The following is an 18,560-nucleotide window of genomic DNA, read 5'->3' as shown; positions in this document are numbered from 1 at the left end:
CAGGGGATGTTTGCCCTAAGATGTGTGCTGCATTACAGGGGATGTGTGCCATAGGATGTGTGCTGCATTACAGGGGATGTTTGCCCTAAGATGTGTGCTGCATTACAGGGCATTTGTGCCCTAGGATTTGTTCTGCATTACAGGGAATGTGTGCCCATATTATGTGTGCTGCATTACAAGGGATGTGTGCCACAGGATGTGTGCTGCATTACAGGGCATTTGTGCCCTAGGATTTGTTCTGCATTACAGGTAATGTGTGCCCATAGGATGTGTGCTGCATTACAAGGGATGTTTGCCATAGGATGTGTGCTGCATTACAGGGGATGTTTGCCCTAGGATGTGTGCTGCATTACAGAAGACCTTTGCCCTAGGATGTGTGCTGCATTACAAGGGATGTGTGCCATAGGATGTGTGCTGCATTACAAGGGATGTGTGCCCTAGGATGTGTGCTGCATTACAGGGGATGTGTGCTGCATTACAGTAGACCTGTTCCCTATGAAGTGTGCTGCATTGCAAGGGATGTGTGCTGCATTACAGGGGATGTGTGCCCTAGGATGTGTGCTACATTACAGTAGACATGTGCCCTAGGATGTGTGCTGCATTACAGGGGATGTGTACCCTAGTATGTGGGCCAAATGGAAGAATGAAAGAGAAAGACAAATTACTTTAAGGAAAAGGCTCTACTTGGAGAAGCACAGTATAATACACTATCTTTGGGTGTCACAATTGCTTGCTATACTTTACTAAATATTCCAAAACAGATAAAGTGGTGAATCTTTAAATCTACATAAGAGTGCTAAGTATACCAAATCACCAGTTCAAAGTCACATTAATCCTTTGTGAGCCCTGTAACTGTGCTCTTCAGACCATTTACTTTGAGTTCCTGCTACTAGCCTGGTGTTCAGCCAAATAACTCACTGGTACCATCTAGATGTTCAGCAAAAAACCTCACCAGTACCTGCCCATTGTGCAGACTAAGGGCCTTATTTTGGTTCATTCTTTCTGACAAAATCCTTCTTAGATGGACAAAACCATGTGCACTGCAGGGGGGGCAGATGTAGCATGTGCAGAGAGAATTAGATTTGGGTGAGTAATTTTGTTTCTGTGCAGGGAAAATACTGACTGCTTTATTTTTACACTGCAATATAGATCTCACTTTGAAGTAAAACCCCACCCAAATCTAATTCTCTCTGCACAAGTAACATCTGCCCCACCTGCAGTGCACATGGTTTTGCCCATCTAAGAAGGATTTTGTCAGAAAGAATGAACCAAAATAAGGCCCCAAGTTCTTACTGGTACCAGCCTGGTGTTCAGCTAATGACCTCACTGGTTCAAGCATGGCATACAGCCTTTGTTCTCACCAGACCAGCATGATGGGGTTCAGCTAAATATCCGACTGGTCTTTGGCTAAACATCTGGGTACTACCAATGAGTTATTAAGCTGAACACCAGGCTGGTACATGAGGTCTATGGCTGAAAGCAGAGTCTGACATAATTAGCTAGCGGTATCCAGCCTATGTTCTCACCAGACGAGCATGGGGTTCAGCTAATGACCTCACTGGTACCAGCCAAGTATCCCTTCTAGGTATCCCTCACTGGTACCAGCCAAGTATCCCTTCTAGGTTCTCACTTTTATCAGACGGGTGTTATGCTAAATACCTCACTGGTACCAGCCCAGTATCCAGCCTATGTTCTCACCAGACCAGCATGGAGCTCAGCTAAAGACCTCACTTATAGCAGCCGAGTGTCCGGCCTCTCACTGGTACCAGCCCAATGTTCATCATTGCTCTCACTGGTACAAGTCCATTGTCCAGTCTAGGTTCTTACCGGTACCAGCCTGGTGTCCAGCTATAAACCTCACTGGTATCAGCCTAGTGTTCAGCCACAAATCTCATTGGTACCAGACTGGCATCCAGTTAAGACCTCATTGTATCCAGTTCTAATGGGCCCCATACATCAGCCATCACAATTTATGGATTTCCAGATACAGGGATTTTTTGGCCAGATAAATGGTTTTTACAATCTATCTGACTTTGCCCACACATTACAGATTTATTTCAGTGATCGGCAGATTTTCCCATCTAAAGATTGCATCTTCATATCTGGAAATTGCCCAATCGATTGTCATTTCAGCTGTTCATAATGTAAATAGATGAAGAAGACGAATTGGGAATGCCCACACATCTAAAAAAGATCTGCAGATAATACCAGAGTATTAAACATGTTTAAAAACCTGATTAAGCAATCGATTGGCGATTTTGATTGGGATTGCCAAAAGGGGGAGCCCACACATCTAAACTTAATTGTGGCAATTATCTCCATATCTGAAAATTGTCACAATTAATTGCTGATGTATGGGGCCCTTAAGTTCTGCCTGCTCTCCATTAGTTTTTATTCAGTAAACAACCAAGTTCCTATGAGAACCAGTCTGGATATAAGACCTGATTCAGTCTCAGTTGCAGTTTAGTGAAACTTCATAAAACTGCAACTGCAGGCGCTATTCTGTGGGGGGAGGGGGGTTCCCAGCACAGAGTAAGGCTGTCCGCTGGAAGGGTCCCTTCCTGCGATGTGCCTGTCAAATTTTGTGGGCATGTCGCTAAAGTACAAGTTCTTCTCTACACAGCAAAGCACTAGTACATTACCCCTAGCTCCGATGTCAGGTGCAGGCCAGCCATGTTTCGGCCATTAATGGTGCTAAGCCTCATCGTACTCCTCCCACATCTACTGGATAGGAATCCATGGAGATCAATTGATCTCTACTGTATTCTGAAGAACACTAGAGGCGTCTCCATAAAAACCTTTGCATGTACTGTGGCTTTTCTGAGATAACCAACATAGTTGTACTGAAACACCCTCATAGCCCATAGCCCAATTTAGCTCTTTTGGCCTCGGAGGCTGAAGAGAATTTCATCACCTCTAACTACACTTGGAAGTACTAGTTGCCCAGTGAACAATTGCTGCAGATGGTCACCTTGACTGCAGTCGAATGTATCCCTGATGGTACGTTTACTCTTTACGCTTTACTTATCACACTCAGAGATTGAGCTTTTATATTTATATTTACATTGGCTCCAGAAACACATTCCACAATTACAATCATAGCGATATCGCATCCCACTCAATCGCCCTAGTGCCTAGTGTATGGGCACCATTACACAACCTTACATCATTTGTCCATATATTTTGGAAGCTGACACTTCGTCTTTAGGTGTAGGGACTGTACTTTCACAGTGACGTCAAGGATGATAAACTCCATCCCTGCAGCTACTTTTCCTAGAATTTCTTCTTGAGTAAAGATATTACACCAACAGGAATCACGAGTTATTGGCTATTAAACTTGTGCAAGAGGAATGGCAATATCTGCTGATGGGAGCTTTGTATCCTGTAACAATCTACACTGATCACAACAACTTGATAGTAACTAGGGCAGATTTATTAAGCTTGGAGAAGAGATAAACTGGAGATAAAGTGGAGAAAAGGTAAAAGGAAATAAAGCACAGCCAATCAGCTGTGTTTGAAAAAGACAGTTGGGAGTTGATTGGCTGGTGCTTTATATCCTTTTACCTTTTCTCCGCTTTATCCCCAGTTTATCTCTTCTCCAAGCTTAATAAATCTGCCCCTAAGACACAGGTGCACATTCAGCCTGTATCAGTCCTATTAATCTAATAGCTGATGCCAGGTGATGGATTCCTGTTATCGTGCTTTAGCACAAGATCAAATTCTGCAATAGTCAACTCCCAGTTAGCATATAAATTCCTTCTACTCCTGGGATATCTAGTCACCTGTATAAATATATCTATACCACAGCTGGCACACAACAGGATTAGTTCCTATAGTAACTGAGATGCTTCAATAAACTGGTCAGAATTATGAGGCTCAAAGTTCAAAGAAAGATGTAAGTGTGCAACAGTAGATGTGCATGTGCCTCCTCTGTACCGATGACTGCGCCTATGTGCCAGCCATGGGTGAAAGGACGGTGACATCACTTCAGCAAAAGAAAAAACATAAATATTAATACTTGGCCATAAAGGCGACACCAGTTATGAATATTGACATTATTCATTTTTATTTATTTGATTACATTGTCATAGAGGAAGTGATACTTCTAATATATGTACTGTATATTCAAATCTATAGCAATTATTAGACGTTAGATAAGATTATACTTTGGGTCAAGGTTCCAGAGAAAAGTGTTTACATACTTTATCTTACCACAGTATATGTTAATAAACAGTGTGGGCCTGAATTCAAGTTGTACGTACACCGGTCGCAGTCCCTGACATCTGCCTGTATACTGGGCTGGGGATTTCACATCTTCTTTCCCTTAAGAACAACATGTAATAGGCAGCCAGGACTACTTTACATTTGTTAATTTGACGGCAAAAATGTGGCCACTTCCTGGGAAACAGCTAACACTAAGGGCAGTATTCAATGAGAAAAGTTCTCCGTGTTTTGTGGAGAACTTGTGCTTTGTTCGCCTTGGACGGAGCATTTTGCTCTCCAAAAGCGAGCAACCCTATTCAATGTGAAATGTTCTCCGTCTTTCTAAGTGACTTTCTCCGTGTCTCTCCGTGTAGCAATTCTCCATCTTTTGATGGAGAGCTGGAATGTGAACTTTTAAACTAAAAGGTTTTTTTAAGAAATTTTGGTGTAAAAAAATCAGGTTTTTTTTTCTGTGAAGGGGCATGTTATTTTTATTCATGTGCTTATAGCACATGAATATATATTTAATTTAAAAAAAATATTTTTTTAAATTTTTTTTTTTTTTTTACACAGTGCAGCCAGCAGGGGGCCGGAGCGCTCGAGCCGCTCATTAGATATTCATATATTCACTGCTCCCGAATGTAACTATGCACAAACGGGTGCAGTGAATACTGGGTCCCCTGCTGGCTATAGGGGGGTGCAGCCTGGGTCATGGAGAGCCCCCCTCCCCTCCACAGTCCTCTGGAGCAGCCAGGGAGACTTTAATCTCTCTGGCTGCTTCCGGCTCCCTGAAAGCTCCCTGCTCCCTGCAGGGGATAAGACTCTCCGCGAGTGGCGGAGAGCATCAGCCACATTGAATAGAGGGAGCAGGAGTGGCAGAGAGCCCTCCGGAACACGGAGAGTGCATGGAGAGCGAAATAAAACGCTCTCCATGCACGGAGAACTTTTTCATTGAATACTGCCCTTAAGCTGGGTACACAATAAATTATGGATTTTCAAAGCGACGGCCAGACTAGGTAAAAGCCAAGGGGCCCCACAGGGACTACGGCTCCATCAATTTATTTTGTTGAGTTACCGTTACCTGTGCCCGAAGGCTCCAATGTTAAAGGCACTTTGCACTGAGTGCCGTAGTAAGTCTCACTCAGCTAAGGTTTGTTTTGATACAATGGGGGGGACAATAGAAGAAGAAAAACAATTGCACTGGGAAATAGGAGGACGGCAGAGCAGACACAATTTTAACTACAGATGTATGGTTCAACCATGAGATGTGTGGTTCGGTTGCGGTTTCGGCTCAGTGTAAATTTGGACCTCACAATAAGGCTACATGTAATCTTTCTGCCAAAGATAGCCTATAAAAATAACAGTTGTCCCTAAAAGATGACGTTTAGCCTCATTTTCAAACCCAATTTTGGAGGGAAAAAGTTAGTTGAAACCGAACTGCACATCTCTAATTTCATCTGGCCATTGGTGTCCGTGCGAATACGGAAAGTCTAAATGATAGCATAAGCTCTGCTTAGGAAACGTCAGCTGTAGTGGGGTGAGAGATTGAAGTGCTGGAGGGTGCTCAAAATACCTGAATGACTGAAGGTCTTGGACATGGGTTAGTATGGCCCTGGATGTAGCAATATATATTGCAAGGTCATACACGCTCCATGATATACCTGTATCATACATTCAGGAGCATCTTAAGAGAGGAGTCAGCCCATGTGCATTCTCCTCTGTCAGGGCCTCCTCGTTGCCGGGAGCAGTAGGGTCTGAGCACTACAGCGCCCAGACCCTACTGTGCATGCCCAGGGTCATTTTTTCGGTGATCTCGGCAGCACTTCTGCTGCAGACGCTAGACTCCAAAGGGCCAATATCGGAAAAATGGGTGCAGTGTGCACCCATTATAGACACACCACTGCATACATTGTGTGATATATCAGTACATCCCACAAATAACTAGATGCCATCATCCACTGGGCAGGCCCTTCTGACATGCAGAACATTGGATGGGATCTTCATTTGGCCTGAACCCCCTTTTATATGCAAGTTACCCCAGGGGAGTACTGTGGCTGCAGTGCTTGCTCCTACATGGTGACAGAAGCCAGGTTCTACATGGAATGTTACAATGCAGCACTTGGCTCCCTGTCACTGAGCAGGAGCTGGCATTTTTGTGTCACCTCGGCGAGTGACGCCCAGGTAAGGATTGCACTCCCTCTCACTCCCCTATTGATGCCACTGAAATAGCAACCAATAATCTTCTAGCTAATAATTTCTAGATCGTACTAGATAAATGATAAGTAGATTCTGATTGGTCACTATGGGCCTTATTCTAGTTCACTCTTAGAGGCAAATTCCTTCTCAGATGGAAAAAACCATGTGCACTGCAGAGGGGAGGATGTAACAGGTGCAGAGAGAGTTAGATTTGGTGTAGTTATTTTGTTTCTGTGCAGGGAAAATACTAACTGCTTTATTTTTACACTGCAATATAGATCTCACTTTGAATAAAAACCCCACCCAAATCTAACTCTCTCTGCACATGTTACATCTGCCCCCATCCCTGCAGTGCACATGGTTTTGTCCATCTAAGAATGAATTTGACTCTAACAGTGAACTAGAATAAGGCCCCAGTGTGCAACGTTTCCACTTCTAAAAACCAGCACTTTAGTAAAAATATTCCCTATGTCTGTTTACAAAGATAAAACGGTTTAAACCTATTTGTCCTTCAGCTTGTAGCGCAAGAGATCAATTTGTAAGCGTAGAAGAAAATAATCCCATTGGTTACAAGGTGACAGAATTAATCGTGCAACCAGAACATACTGTGTCGGTGGAATCTGAATACTTTGCAATTGATGGAATAGATTTGATATTAAATGTATCTGTGGACTATGAGGTAAGTCCGATGTATTATATATTATATCCATTATATATTATAGTACAGTATAACATTTTCTGCTTAATTATGGTCAGCTTATATAATTATGTGAAATGTTTGTATGGGAAACACTGTATTTATGCTAAATTATATTTAACATTTACTACTGGATGTCCAATACAATTTAACATGTAGCCTGCAATGGTATACAGTTGTTAGGTTGACACAGCAAAGGTCGGCATGCTTTGGGTTGACCACTGAAGGTCGACATGGCTTAGTTCAACACCTGAAATAGATCGACATGGATGGAAGGTGGATACAAGCATTAGGTCGACAATGGCTAGGTCAACAGTCAAAAGGTTGACATGGGTCTTACACTATTTTTTTGAGCCGACGCGTACCGACAGGTGGTATTTCATGTCCTAGGGACAATAGAATAGTGTGCCAAGCTTAGCTAGGCTCTGTGCCCGATGACATTCGATGGGGGGGGGGGGAGGGTAGCTTATAAACAGTATGTGGTTTTTTAGCTGGAATCGTGGTACAGGTTGAGTATCCCGTATCCGAATATCCGTTATCCGAATTATTCCGAAAACCAGACATTCCAGAAAGTGAATAAAAAATATTTTTTTTGCTAAAAACTCACTGGGGACATCTGTAACAGCACTACTGAGGACATGATATGTAACTGGCACTATATATGTGCTGCAAGAAAATGATTGCTTGGCATTCAAATTCAATATCTGAGATAGTACACGAATTTTGTTTCATGTTTTGAAACCTTGTTTTTTGAAAAAATAAAATATATTTGTGTGTATTTTATGTGGTAATAAAATATATTTGTGTTTATTTTATGTGTTTATACAGCATACATACAAGATAATTCAAAATACATAATTGAAATATTAAAATATTCCGGAATACGGAATAATCCGTTATCCAAAATTCTCCTTGTCCCGAGCATTTTGGATACGGGATACTCAACCTGTATAAGAAATTATTATTTGCAGTCGGATGGATCCTTCACATCAGCACGTCCTGTACATAACCTTTGTGTGTAACCCATTTTGCTGCTTGCAGATAAGATGAGAACATGACTAGTCTTATGCTGACTTATATTACATGCAGGAATATGGCGATAGCATCATACTCCCTCTGTGTAGCCAATGTATTCAGTCAATTTTGTAGTACAACTATATGGTGCTTCCATCCTAAAAATAACCATCTCATACCTCCCAACTTTATGGAGTTAGAAGGAGGGACATCTGTGCGTACCAGAAACCCTGTTTTGCGCTGTGGGGGCATGGCCCAGAGACTCTGTGAGCTTCCAGTCATGCCTCCAGCCCCACAGGCTGCAGGAATAGACGCTGTGCGTATGTTCAAAGTGTCCAATCCCCCGCAGATCAGCTGATGACAGGGCCCATTATGGAGAGCAGCAAGAAAAAAGTTCAGATTGGTAGGCCACAGGCTAGACTCTATGGGCAATAAAAGGGGGAAACAAGTAGATAATCCAGCAATAGCAATATACATATATATATATATATATATATATATATATATATATATATATAGTCACAGAAGGAGCATGTAGTTCCACTTGCTGCCAACAGATGGCAGTGGCAGTGTTTTGGAGTCACACGGACACTAGACATTTATACAGTTGATACACACACAAAACATAGACGGACTGGCGCCCATATGTTGGTCACCGCTTGGTAACCTGTAAAGATCTGTATAATAATCAACAATGAAAGAATAGCTTCCAAATTGTTTATTTAAAGTCCATAAAACTTCAAATTGTTTCATATCAGTTTTCATAGATTCTTCACAATTGCTTGAGCCAATTCACAGTTTGTACTTGTACCCAACGCGTTTCATATCATAGAGACTTCATCAGGGGTATTACTGTAACAATTGAAATAAATCAGCCAAAGTGATTTGCATAAGTAATTTACAACCATATAACCATATAACATGTAATTTACAACCATATAAAACAGACCTTAAAAACATACATTTTTGTTTCTAAACACAGTGGGGGAAATTTACTAAGATGCAAGTTCGATTTTAGATGGGATGTTGCTATGGGCAACCAATCAGATTTTATCTATCATCTTCTAGAAGGTGCTAAATATATAAGAAGTAGACTCTGATTGGTTGCCCATTATTTAAGTAACAATCTATGTGACTAAAATTACAACAGAGGAGTTGAAAAGAGGAAGAGGATATCTGTCCAATGTATATATATATGGATTGACATACCTTATAGACACAGGAGCAGTTCAGTCCAGGTGTCAATAATAATGTGCCATTTTGAGGGGCAGTTCACAGCAGATAAACCGGTTTCAATGTGTAGATTGGGGGTGTGGATGGAAAGGAGCTTGGAAATAGAGAAGGGGGAGAATGGCATTATGTGAGAGGACAAGGAGTTTAAACTCTACCTAAAAGGAGACAGGGAGACAGTAAGTGAACCAGGCTGACAATGATAGGACAATAGAGGAAAAGGAGATGATCAGGATTCAAAAAGACTGAAGAGAAAAAAAGGCAAGAACAGAGGTGGAAATGGCAGCAATGGAAACTATTGTTAATATGTCAGGTGAAGGATGACACCTAGGGAAGAACAGACTTGACAAACAGTAGTGAGGGAGAATTTATAAACAGAAAGAGGGATAGGGATGAGTGGGCCCTGGAAGGGGGAAAACAATAAGTTTAGTTTGTGAAAGCATTGGTATATTGAAGGCGGAATGGCAGAAATGCAAAAATGCTAAAATAGACATAAGAGAGGATGAAGGGAGAGGACAGGAAGGAGGAGGTCAGTGACTTCTGCATAGAGATTGTATAGAAGTTCCAATGGAATAAGTAGGTGTAACGAGAGAAGAGGAGGGCGATTGACCCTTAGGTAAAACCAGCAGGTAAAGTAGTAAGGGGCTGCAGTATGCATGTCATTGGACAGTTATTCCAGTCAGGAATGGAGGCTGTTAGAATGGAGGGTATACTGTAGATGAAAAGGGGGTGATGTACAATGCCAAAGGTCAAAGACAGAGCAAAGAGGATGATAAGTGAGAGGCAACCATTGACGTTGGTAGTGAAATGGACCCGTGTGAGCTATCTAGTTTCTGTGGAGTTGGAGGAATGGAAATGTTAAAACACGAGAACAACATGTGATGTAACTATAACATTTTAATATGATATCATTTTTTTCTTGTAACATAGGTAGTTGCATTTTTAACGGTCGATCTGATATGCCGAAGGAATGATATACTTGTGAGTATTTTTATCAAGATTGTTGCAACTTTGAACCAAGAATATAATTCACTAGACTCAATTACAGGGCACACACACAGTGGCTGATGGGGCAAATAGGCTGACACAGATGGCAGCAAACTAAGGGGAATCAATGTAACTGGGAGAACACAAGAATCAGCCTCATAGGCTTCTACACAATCCCTTCTTTCTTTGTGGCTTTTCTGCTACCTTTGCTCTCTCTGGCTTATAATCAGGGCTTCCTCACTTTAGCCACATTGCATTCCTCTAGTTATCCCATTATATGGTTGCAGTTGCAGGGGACTATGGTGTGGGGACCTCTTCCTAACAGAAATCACACAGGGATCTTGTATCCTTCCACCCTCTCTTCACTGGGTGTGGTATGCCGTTCCGACAGTCAGGATCCTGACAGTCATTAGCCCGACGTCGGGATCCCGACTGGCCGGACTTATTCACCTATTCTATTCTCCCTCTATGGGGGTCGTATATCAGTCAGATCCGTGCAGGCTGCAGTGTGTGGAATTTTTTTTTTTCATATTAGCGTCCGTATATACGCCCGCTAATACGAATTCGTACAGGCAGGCTGCAGTCCCACAGTGCCGGTCCTGGTTGTAAAAAATCAGGAAACAATTTGAGTAGGTTTCCCCTTATTTTTTACAACCAGCACCAGGCCCAAGGGCCGGTCCTGGTTCCCAAAATACGGGGGACAAAATGACTAGGGGTCCCCCGTATTTTAAGAATCAGCACCAGGCCCAACCAGCCAGCAATGTAATGTCACAGCCGGGGGACACTTATTATATAAGGTACCGCGGCCAAAACATTACCCCTTGAAAGGTCAGCCTGGGCAGGGGTCCTAGGGGAGTGAGGACTCCCCAATGTATTGGTCCCACCCTTCAAAATTACCCTACTCAGTGTAGAATGAAGCAGCCAGTATTTCCTCTGCACTGAAACAAGATAACCCACCCAAATCTTACTTTCTTCACATGTTACATCTGCCCCACCTGCAGTGCACATAGGGGGTTATTCTGGTTGATTTGTTTGGATGCAAATTGAACCAGAACTCGCCCTGCGAATGGTGGTACGCCGGCCCACCATTTGCATGGCGTGTACGTTCGCATGGCATGTGAATAGATGTTTTACATATCCATCCATTCACATGCCAGTGGGTGCGTGCACTCGGCAAACAATCTGTTCGCTGTGGCCGCATGCACCCAGCACATGCACATTGAGAGAACATTGGCCTTGTGCGAACGAACACCCACTACTGAATAGATCTGAATAAGGGGCCTTATTTTGGTTCATTCTTTCTGACAAAATCCTTCTTAGATGGGCAAAACCATGTGCACTGCAGGTGGGGCAGATGTAACATGTGCAGAGAGAATTAGATTTGGGTGGGGTTTTACTTCAAAGTGAGATCTATATTGCAGTGTAAAAATAAAGCAGTCAGTATTTTCCCTGCACAGAAACAAAATTACTCACCCAAATCTAATTCTCTCTGCACATGTTACATCTGCCCCCCCTGCAGTGCACATGGTTTTGTCCATCTAAGAAGGATTTTGTCAGAAAGAATGAACCAAAATAGTTTTGCCCATAAGAGAACAATTTTGCTTTAGAAATCTTTACTGAATGACTCCCAAAGTGTGGATGTTTTTCTCTGTCTTTTCTCATTCTATTTTATATTTTATAAAGGTTTTGTATTTCAGGTACCTTCACAAACCGTATATGTTACTATTATTAATTTAAATGATAATGAACCAATCTTCCCGGAAACAAGCTACGAGTTCACTATCTCGGAGGTGAGTTACTTTAACTGCTTTTTGTGCGTCAATGCCTTAGAACAAAGGTCAAAGGTAATTTGATGAGTCATAACCGTAACAACATACTGCAATTTATTTAGGCTAAGCGAAACCAATAAAATTAGTAAATTCACACCATCACACTGTGTAGTAACAAATACCCAAAATGTTTTATATCATTATATATGATCTAAATTACTGTGTTCCACACCATTCAGGAGCAGAGCCTGCCTAGCAGGAGATATCATAGGGTTATAGGAAAGAGATAACATAAACTGGATTCATTTGAAAAATGAACTGCAGTTCGTTGACTGCCATTCCCACTAACAGCAGTTTTTAATGTGTCTGTTTTAATGTGTCTGTATTATGACTTGACTTTGTAGTGTTTCATAGGTAAGATTCATGTATATATAGTATCACTGTTTTCGTATGTACCATTCACGGCAATGCCGACTGTCCAACGGTCGGAAATATTGGCACACATTGAATAACCCCCTTAATGTGTAGATAGATTTCAGGGCCTGAATGAGATATTATACTGTAATGTGCTACAGAACCCTTGTGGCATAATATAAATAAACAATTATAATACATATCGTCAATGTTACTTGTTTTGTGTCAGCATTACTTTGACATTTTAATATCCCTTCTCTCCTAAGGATCTACCAATTGGCGGTTCTGTTGCTGTAATCACAGCTACTGATGCTGATGGCAACATCCTCTACTATGATCTGAGTGGTAATGATAATGTAAGAACACATTACATAATATTACATATTTCAATGAACAGTGATATTTGGGTTTGCAATGTTTGGACATGTGTGGTCAGAATTTTCCACCTAGTATAGAGGTGATCCACACCTGTCGACAGTATTTGTGGAGCTTGTGCACGGGTATATTCCCCATTCCCTTTTTCCCGGTATATACAATTGGGAGCGGTAAAGTGTGCCGAGCAAAGTGATACAGATGCCGACATAGATTAAACCATGAAAAACTCATGCTGACCTTTTCATGCGTCGACTATTTATAGTTGATCTAATGACTGTCAGCCTAGCCACTGTCTACAAAGTGATCCTCACCGATAGATAGATCTTCAACCATTTCATTGGAGGAAATATAAAACAAGTTTGTGTCGATCCAGGTTTTCCGAAACTATGCATTATAGAATTTATAGAATAAACCTGTTGCTTATTTAAATCTGGTGAATGCACATTTTCTCATTTAGAGACAGATGTACTAAGCTTGAAACGTGATAAAATGGAGAGTGTTAAACCGCCAGCCAATCAGCTCCTACCTGTCATGTCACAGGCTGTGTTTGAAAATTGACAGGAAGGAGCTGATTGGTTGGTAGATTATCACTCTCAATTTTATCACTTTTCATGGCTTAGTACATCTCGTCCACAATTGGTGCAAAGTATCAAAGCTAGAACTGTGGCCAATGCTTTTCTCATTTGTACCAAACTCCGGAATGCAATACGTTCTACAACTAGGATGCAGTGGGCAGAGCATCCATAATTCTATAGGAGCCTATGGGCTTCTTTTCATGTTTCCTCCTGATGGGATGCCTCCCATTGGGTGCGGATTGAAAGATTGACAGTGTCTAGATTGACAGTCAATAGGTCAACCACTAATGGTCGACAGTGAAAACATCAAAAGGTTGACATGGAAAGGGTCACTGGAGGAAAAGGTTTTTCATGTTTGTTGTCTGTGTATGTGTCGACATCTAGCCACATGAACCCCCAATTAGTGTAACACTCGCCATGCTTTGGGCATGGTGCCTTGCTTTGCTTGGCTCCCTTTACCATCTCTAGTGGTCAATATGGATCGTTAAGTATAAACAATTCAGTTGAAACAAAAAAAAATTGTGAAAAGTTCATGTCGACCTTTTTCTATGTCAACCATTGGCATATCAACCTTTCATGTATCGACCTATTGCCTGTCAACCTACTGTATATTGGTCAACCTATTTACTGTTGACACTTATTAACCAGAACCACTCCCAGCACCCCAAGCAACATCATCTGATACATGCGCAGAGGGCCGGATTAAGCCTTTGGGGGGCCCCAGGTCACTTTAGACAGGGGTGCCCTCTCCAACTTGTCATTACTGGCGGCAAACTGCATGGGAGAATACTACACTGTCTAAACACTGAGTAAAGGGAGTATAAACTTGGTCATTGGGTAACTGCGGGGGGGGGGGGATTAATATAAATATATATATATACTGTATATATATAATATACAAAATACCACATGAAAAGCTTGTGTGTGTTCCTCTGTACGTTACTCTGTAGGAGCCCTGGCAGGCTCAGCGCTGCATCTGATTAAAAATCCTCCCATGACTAAGGCTGCTGCTGCTGTCCTCCATGGGCCTGTAATGAGCTCTACCAATCAGAGCTCAGCACAAGCCTCTCAGCCTCTGACTAGTGTGGCCAATCCCGGGATCGGCGGGATCCGGGATTTGGCCTAAAAAAGTCCGGGATTTTAATCCCGGGATTGGAGAATCCAATCCCGGGATTTCGGGATTAGACTGCGCATGCGCAGTCTAATGCCGGGCAGCGTCTGAGCACTCGCTCAGACGCTGCCCGGCTGTTCCCGTAACCTGACCCGGCGTGCGGCCTGCGTAGCGTGACAGTAGAGGTCACGCTGCGCAGGCCACACGTCACCAGTGACCGCCTACCCGCCTCTTCTCCGCTGCCCGCCAGCACGCCGGCCTGACTCCGCCCGCCTGCCCGCCTCCCCACCTCTTCTCCGCCGCCCGCCTACCTCCGCCCGCCTGCTGTCTTCCTATGGAGGTGCACTTGCCGGGAGGCACCGTGCACCTCCAAACCCACTCCCGGCCGCCCGCCCGCACCCTAATGTAAGTAGATGTGCGGGTCGGCCGGGGTGGGTCCTATGCTAAAAATGTTTTTTTTGGTGGGGATGCCAATCCCGGGAATCCCGGGATTGAGCATTTTTCAATCCCGGATCCCGGGATTGAAAAAATGCCCCGGGATTGGCATCCCTACCTCTGACCTCTTGTGCAAAGTCTCATGGGACTTAGTCAACTCCCAGTAATGCACTGCACGCTTTTGCAGTCAATTTGCCTTGGCTCCGGATGCTCAGCACCATTAATCATCGTCACATTGGCAGATAGGTGAAGCTGCAGAAATACCCCACTGCCATGCATAAAACCTTTAGCTAAAAAAATACTACTAATAATAATAAATAAAAAAATACATGCCAACCACAGGGGGCCCCTAGATATCCTTCTAAAATCCTTCTATCACAAAAGCTGGCTCTTATCAGGATAGCTTCTGCTGATCCCACCCTGTGCTGGCCTCGGGGAGAGAGGCTGCAGATACTGCCTTTGGCCTAATAGCAGAACGTGTGGGTGATGAGGTGTGGCCAAAAATATATTTTGGCCACACCTCCTCCACCCCAGACCAAGTTCACAATATGCAACATGGCAGTGGGTGACAGGGAGTGGCAAAGGGCGACAGTGACAGTAGTGAGCCCCTCAGTCCTTAGGGCTCTGATGCACTGCACCTGCTGCACCAATGGAAGTTCCACCTCTGCTTTGGCTGGTAAGATGGAGTGCCCCTGCCACCCCCTGCCAGGCCCCTCCAACAAGCCCAGGTTTTGGCACCTATTCCAAAGTATAGTATCATCAGTGACAAAAATTGGATCCAAGCTTATTGCTGCTCAAAACAAATGCCTTCTAAAACAGGACACAACTATAGGCGGTGCATGTGCACACCGTTATTAGGCTAGAACTCCCTTGACAGCTAAGTATTTTCTTATGTCAAAATGAGAGTTTAAATTATGTTCTTATACAGTATTAATTGCATGCAATGTTCAACACTTTATATTGCTAGTGATACATGCTTGATGTAGAGGTTAGCCGGATATCATCGTAAAAAAACAGCAGTATAATTATACCATAAATTTATACCAGTATATAAATAATTATTTTACATATCTTTTAGAATGCTGCTGCTTACTTTCGTCTCTCATCTAATACCAATCCAGTTATATTGGTGAACAAGGCTCTGGACTATGATACGTACCCTATCGTATACATGAACCTAACTGCGCGGGTAAGTTCTGTTGTATACTACAATCCTATTCAAAATATCAGACATGGGTGGAGCTAACATCAACCAGCGTAACTTGATTAGTACAGGTACTACAATTCCATTTATCTTCCTTTGTTACATAACAAAATTATATAAAGCCACCTGCGCTCATACAGAAACTGCAGCTAGGAGAAACATAAGGGATACCAAACCCAACACAATTTCTGACACAAAAAATTAGTCTCCACTGCGCTGTTCCCAACGGTCCTTTCTAGGAGGAGAAGTTGTTTTCCAGATCTCCAACCATAAAGGGACAAAAGAAGATCCTTATGTTAGACAGATAAATGTTCTTAACCCCTTCCCGACATTTGACGTACATTTACGTCATGGCCGGGATGTACTTCCCGACACATGGCATAAATGTACGTCATGACTTTAAACTGTCACTGCGTCTCGAGACGCAGTGACAGAGGGACGATGTCTGCTGTCCCTGACAGCAGACATGTCCCTGCATGCCCAGGGGGGGCTGCGATGTCGCCCCCCCGTCGGCGATCGCTGTGATTGGCTGTTCAGTGTGAACAGCCATTCACAGCGTTTTCCTGTGTTACCAGCGAATCAGACGCTCGGTAACACAGGTGTCAATCACCGCCGGGCGTCAGGGGGCATGAGGGGGTCATCGGTGACGATGACACCTCACCCCACCCTCACCCCACCTGCCCCCAAGGCTGTGATTGGTCCGTGGGACCCACGGACCAATCACAGCCAAGGCGCGACATTTAAACTAACGGTGACTGCGCTGCAGACGCCATTCCGGTCTGGAGTAGCGTGCAGAGCGGTCACCGTGCCTATCTGCCGTGATACTGACCTGATCCTTGCTAATACTTACCTGATCCTTGCAAATACCTTACCTGATCACCTGATCACTGCTTGTAGCGTGCTGGACGCTTCCTGGATCTGACTTCTTGGGACTTCCTGCTGCTGCTGCAGTGTGATAGAGAGATAGAGAGAGAGATAGAGAGAGATAGAGAGATAGTGACAGAGAGAGCTATATTTTGTGTCTGCTACCCCCCCTTTTTGGGGGTGCAGGGGTTTTTTTATATATATATAGTGCTGCTGCTGCAGTGTCATAGTGATAGATAGTGATAGATAGTGAGAGATAGAGAGATAGAGAGATAGAGAGATTTGTGTCTGCTACCCCCCCTTTTTGGGGCTGCAGGTTTTTTTTTTATATATATATATAACTGTCAGTGCTGCTGCAGCAGTGTCATAGAGTGATAGATAGTGATAGATAGTGAGAGATAGAGAGAGATAGAGAGAGATAGAGAGAGATAGTGACAGAGAGTGATAGAGAGTGTATATTTTGTGTCTGCTACCCCCCCTTTTTGGGGGTGCAGGTTTTTTAGTGTCCTAGAGTGATAGATAGTGATAGATAGTGATAGATAGTGATAGATAGTGAGAGATAGTGAGAGATAGTGAGAGATAGTGAGAGATAGTGACAGAGAGTGATAGAGAGTGCTAAATTTTGTGTCTGCTGCCCCCGCCTTTTGTGCTGATCACTATATCTGAGGTGATCAGCAACTTTTTGGGGGTGCAGAGGTTTTTTTTTTTTTATATATACCTGTCAGTTGCTGCCAGTTGCACTGTCAGTTGCACCAAAGGTTGTGCACCTGCTGCCCCTCACTGGTAATCAGTGTCGCATCACTGATCACCTTTTTTTTTTTTTGTGGGGTCTTTTTTAAATTTTTTTTTTACACACACTGTGATTTTGTGGGTGTCCTGTGGCCACTGTGCGCTGATCAGTGACGTACATCACTGATCAGCTTTTTCGGCACAGGGTTGATCTATTTTTTTTTTTTTTGATCAAATTCCTGTTGCCTTTGAGCGCTGTTCAGTGACAGACGTTACTGACCAACATCTGTGCTCAATTTTTGGCGCAGGACCTTTTTTTTTTTAACCCCTTCAATTTTTTTTTTTTTAACCCCTTCAATTTTTTTTTTTTTTAACCCCTTCAATTTTTTTTTTGGGTATAAAGTATTTTTTTTTTCTGCACTACATACACATTACACACTACATTCCCCCCAGGTTGAAATAAAGTTTGTACCCCCCCCTACACTATACACGTGTTGAAACATTTCACTACCAGTAACACAAAAATAAAAATGGCATCCCAAATGTCATCCCAAATGTCATCCCAGTCATCCAGAAGAATGTATTCAGCAGAGGAGGCATATGCCATGCTTGCTTCTGACTCTGACTCAGCCAGTGATGCAAGCGGGGAATTTGAAGGATTCGCCTTAAGCTCCTCTTCCTCCTCTGGTGATGAGGGACCCCTCAAAGACGTCCCCGTAGAGCAGCTGAGACCCCCCCCCCAATAATTGATCTCGTA

General features: G+C 43.1%; 1 protein-coding gene and 1 long non-coding RNA gene across 6 annotated transcripts in view; one reads left to right on the top strand and one right to left on the bottom strand.

Annotated features, from left to right (window-relative positions):
- Positions 1-18,560, top strand: part of CDHR5 (cadherin related family member 5) — a 70,017-nt gene that overhangs the window by 16,739 nt on the left and 34,718 nt on the right. For all 4 annotated transcript variants that reach the window (XM_083165330.1, XM_083165332.1, XM_083165331.1 and 1 more), the window contains exons 2-6: positions 6,915-7,078; positions 10,271-10,321; positions 12,025-12,117; positions 12,777-12,866; positions 16,085-16,195. In XM_083165330.1, the coding sequence (XP_083021456.1) occupies positions 6,915-7,078; positions 10,271-10,321; positions 12,025-12,117; positions 12,777-12,866; positions 16,085-16,195 (509 nt within the window). The remainder of the gene's footprint in view (positions 1-6,914; positions 7,079-10,270; positions 10,322-12,024; positions 12,118-12,776; positions 12,867-16,084; positions 16,196-18,560) is intronic.
- The window catches only part of LOC146046132 (uncharacterized), a 93,032-nt gene continuing 83,298 nt past the window's right edge, over positions 8,827-18,560 (bottom strand). For both annotated transcript variants that reach the window (XR_014465753.1, XR_014465752.1), the window contains exons 6-7: positions 9,320-9,437; positions 8,827-8,962 (exon numbers count right to left, since the gene is read on the bottom strand). This is a non-coding gene — a long non-coding RNA (uncharacterized LOC146046132). The remainder of the gene's footprint in view (positions 8,963-9,319; positions 9,438-18,560) is intronic.

Source organism: Crinia signifera, chromosome 11 (assembly GCF_055691185.1).
Source record: "Crinia signifera chromosome 11, ASM5569118v1, whole genome shotgun sequence".
Classification (NCBI taxonomy): Eukaryota; Metazoa; Chordata; class Amphibia; order Anura; family Myobatrachidae; genus Crinia; species Crinia signifera.
Note: the sequence above shows the minus strand (reverse complement) of the source record. Positions and strands in the feature narration are given on the sequence as shown.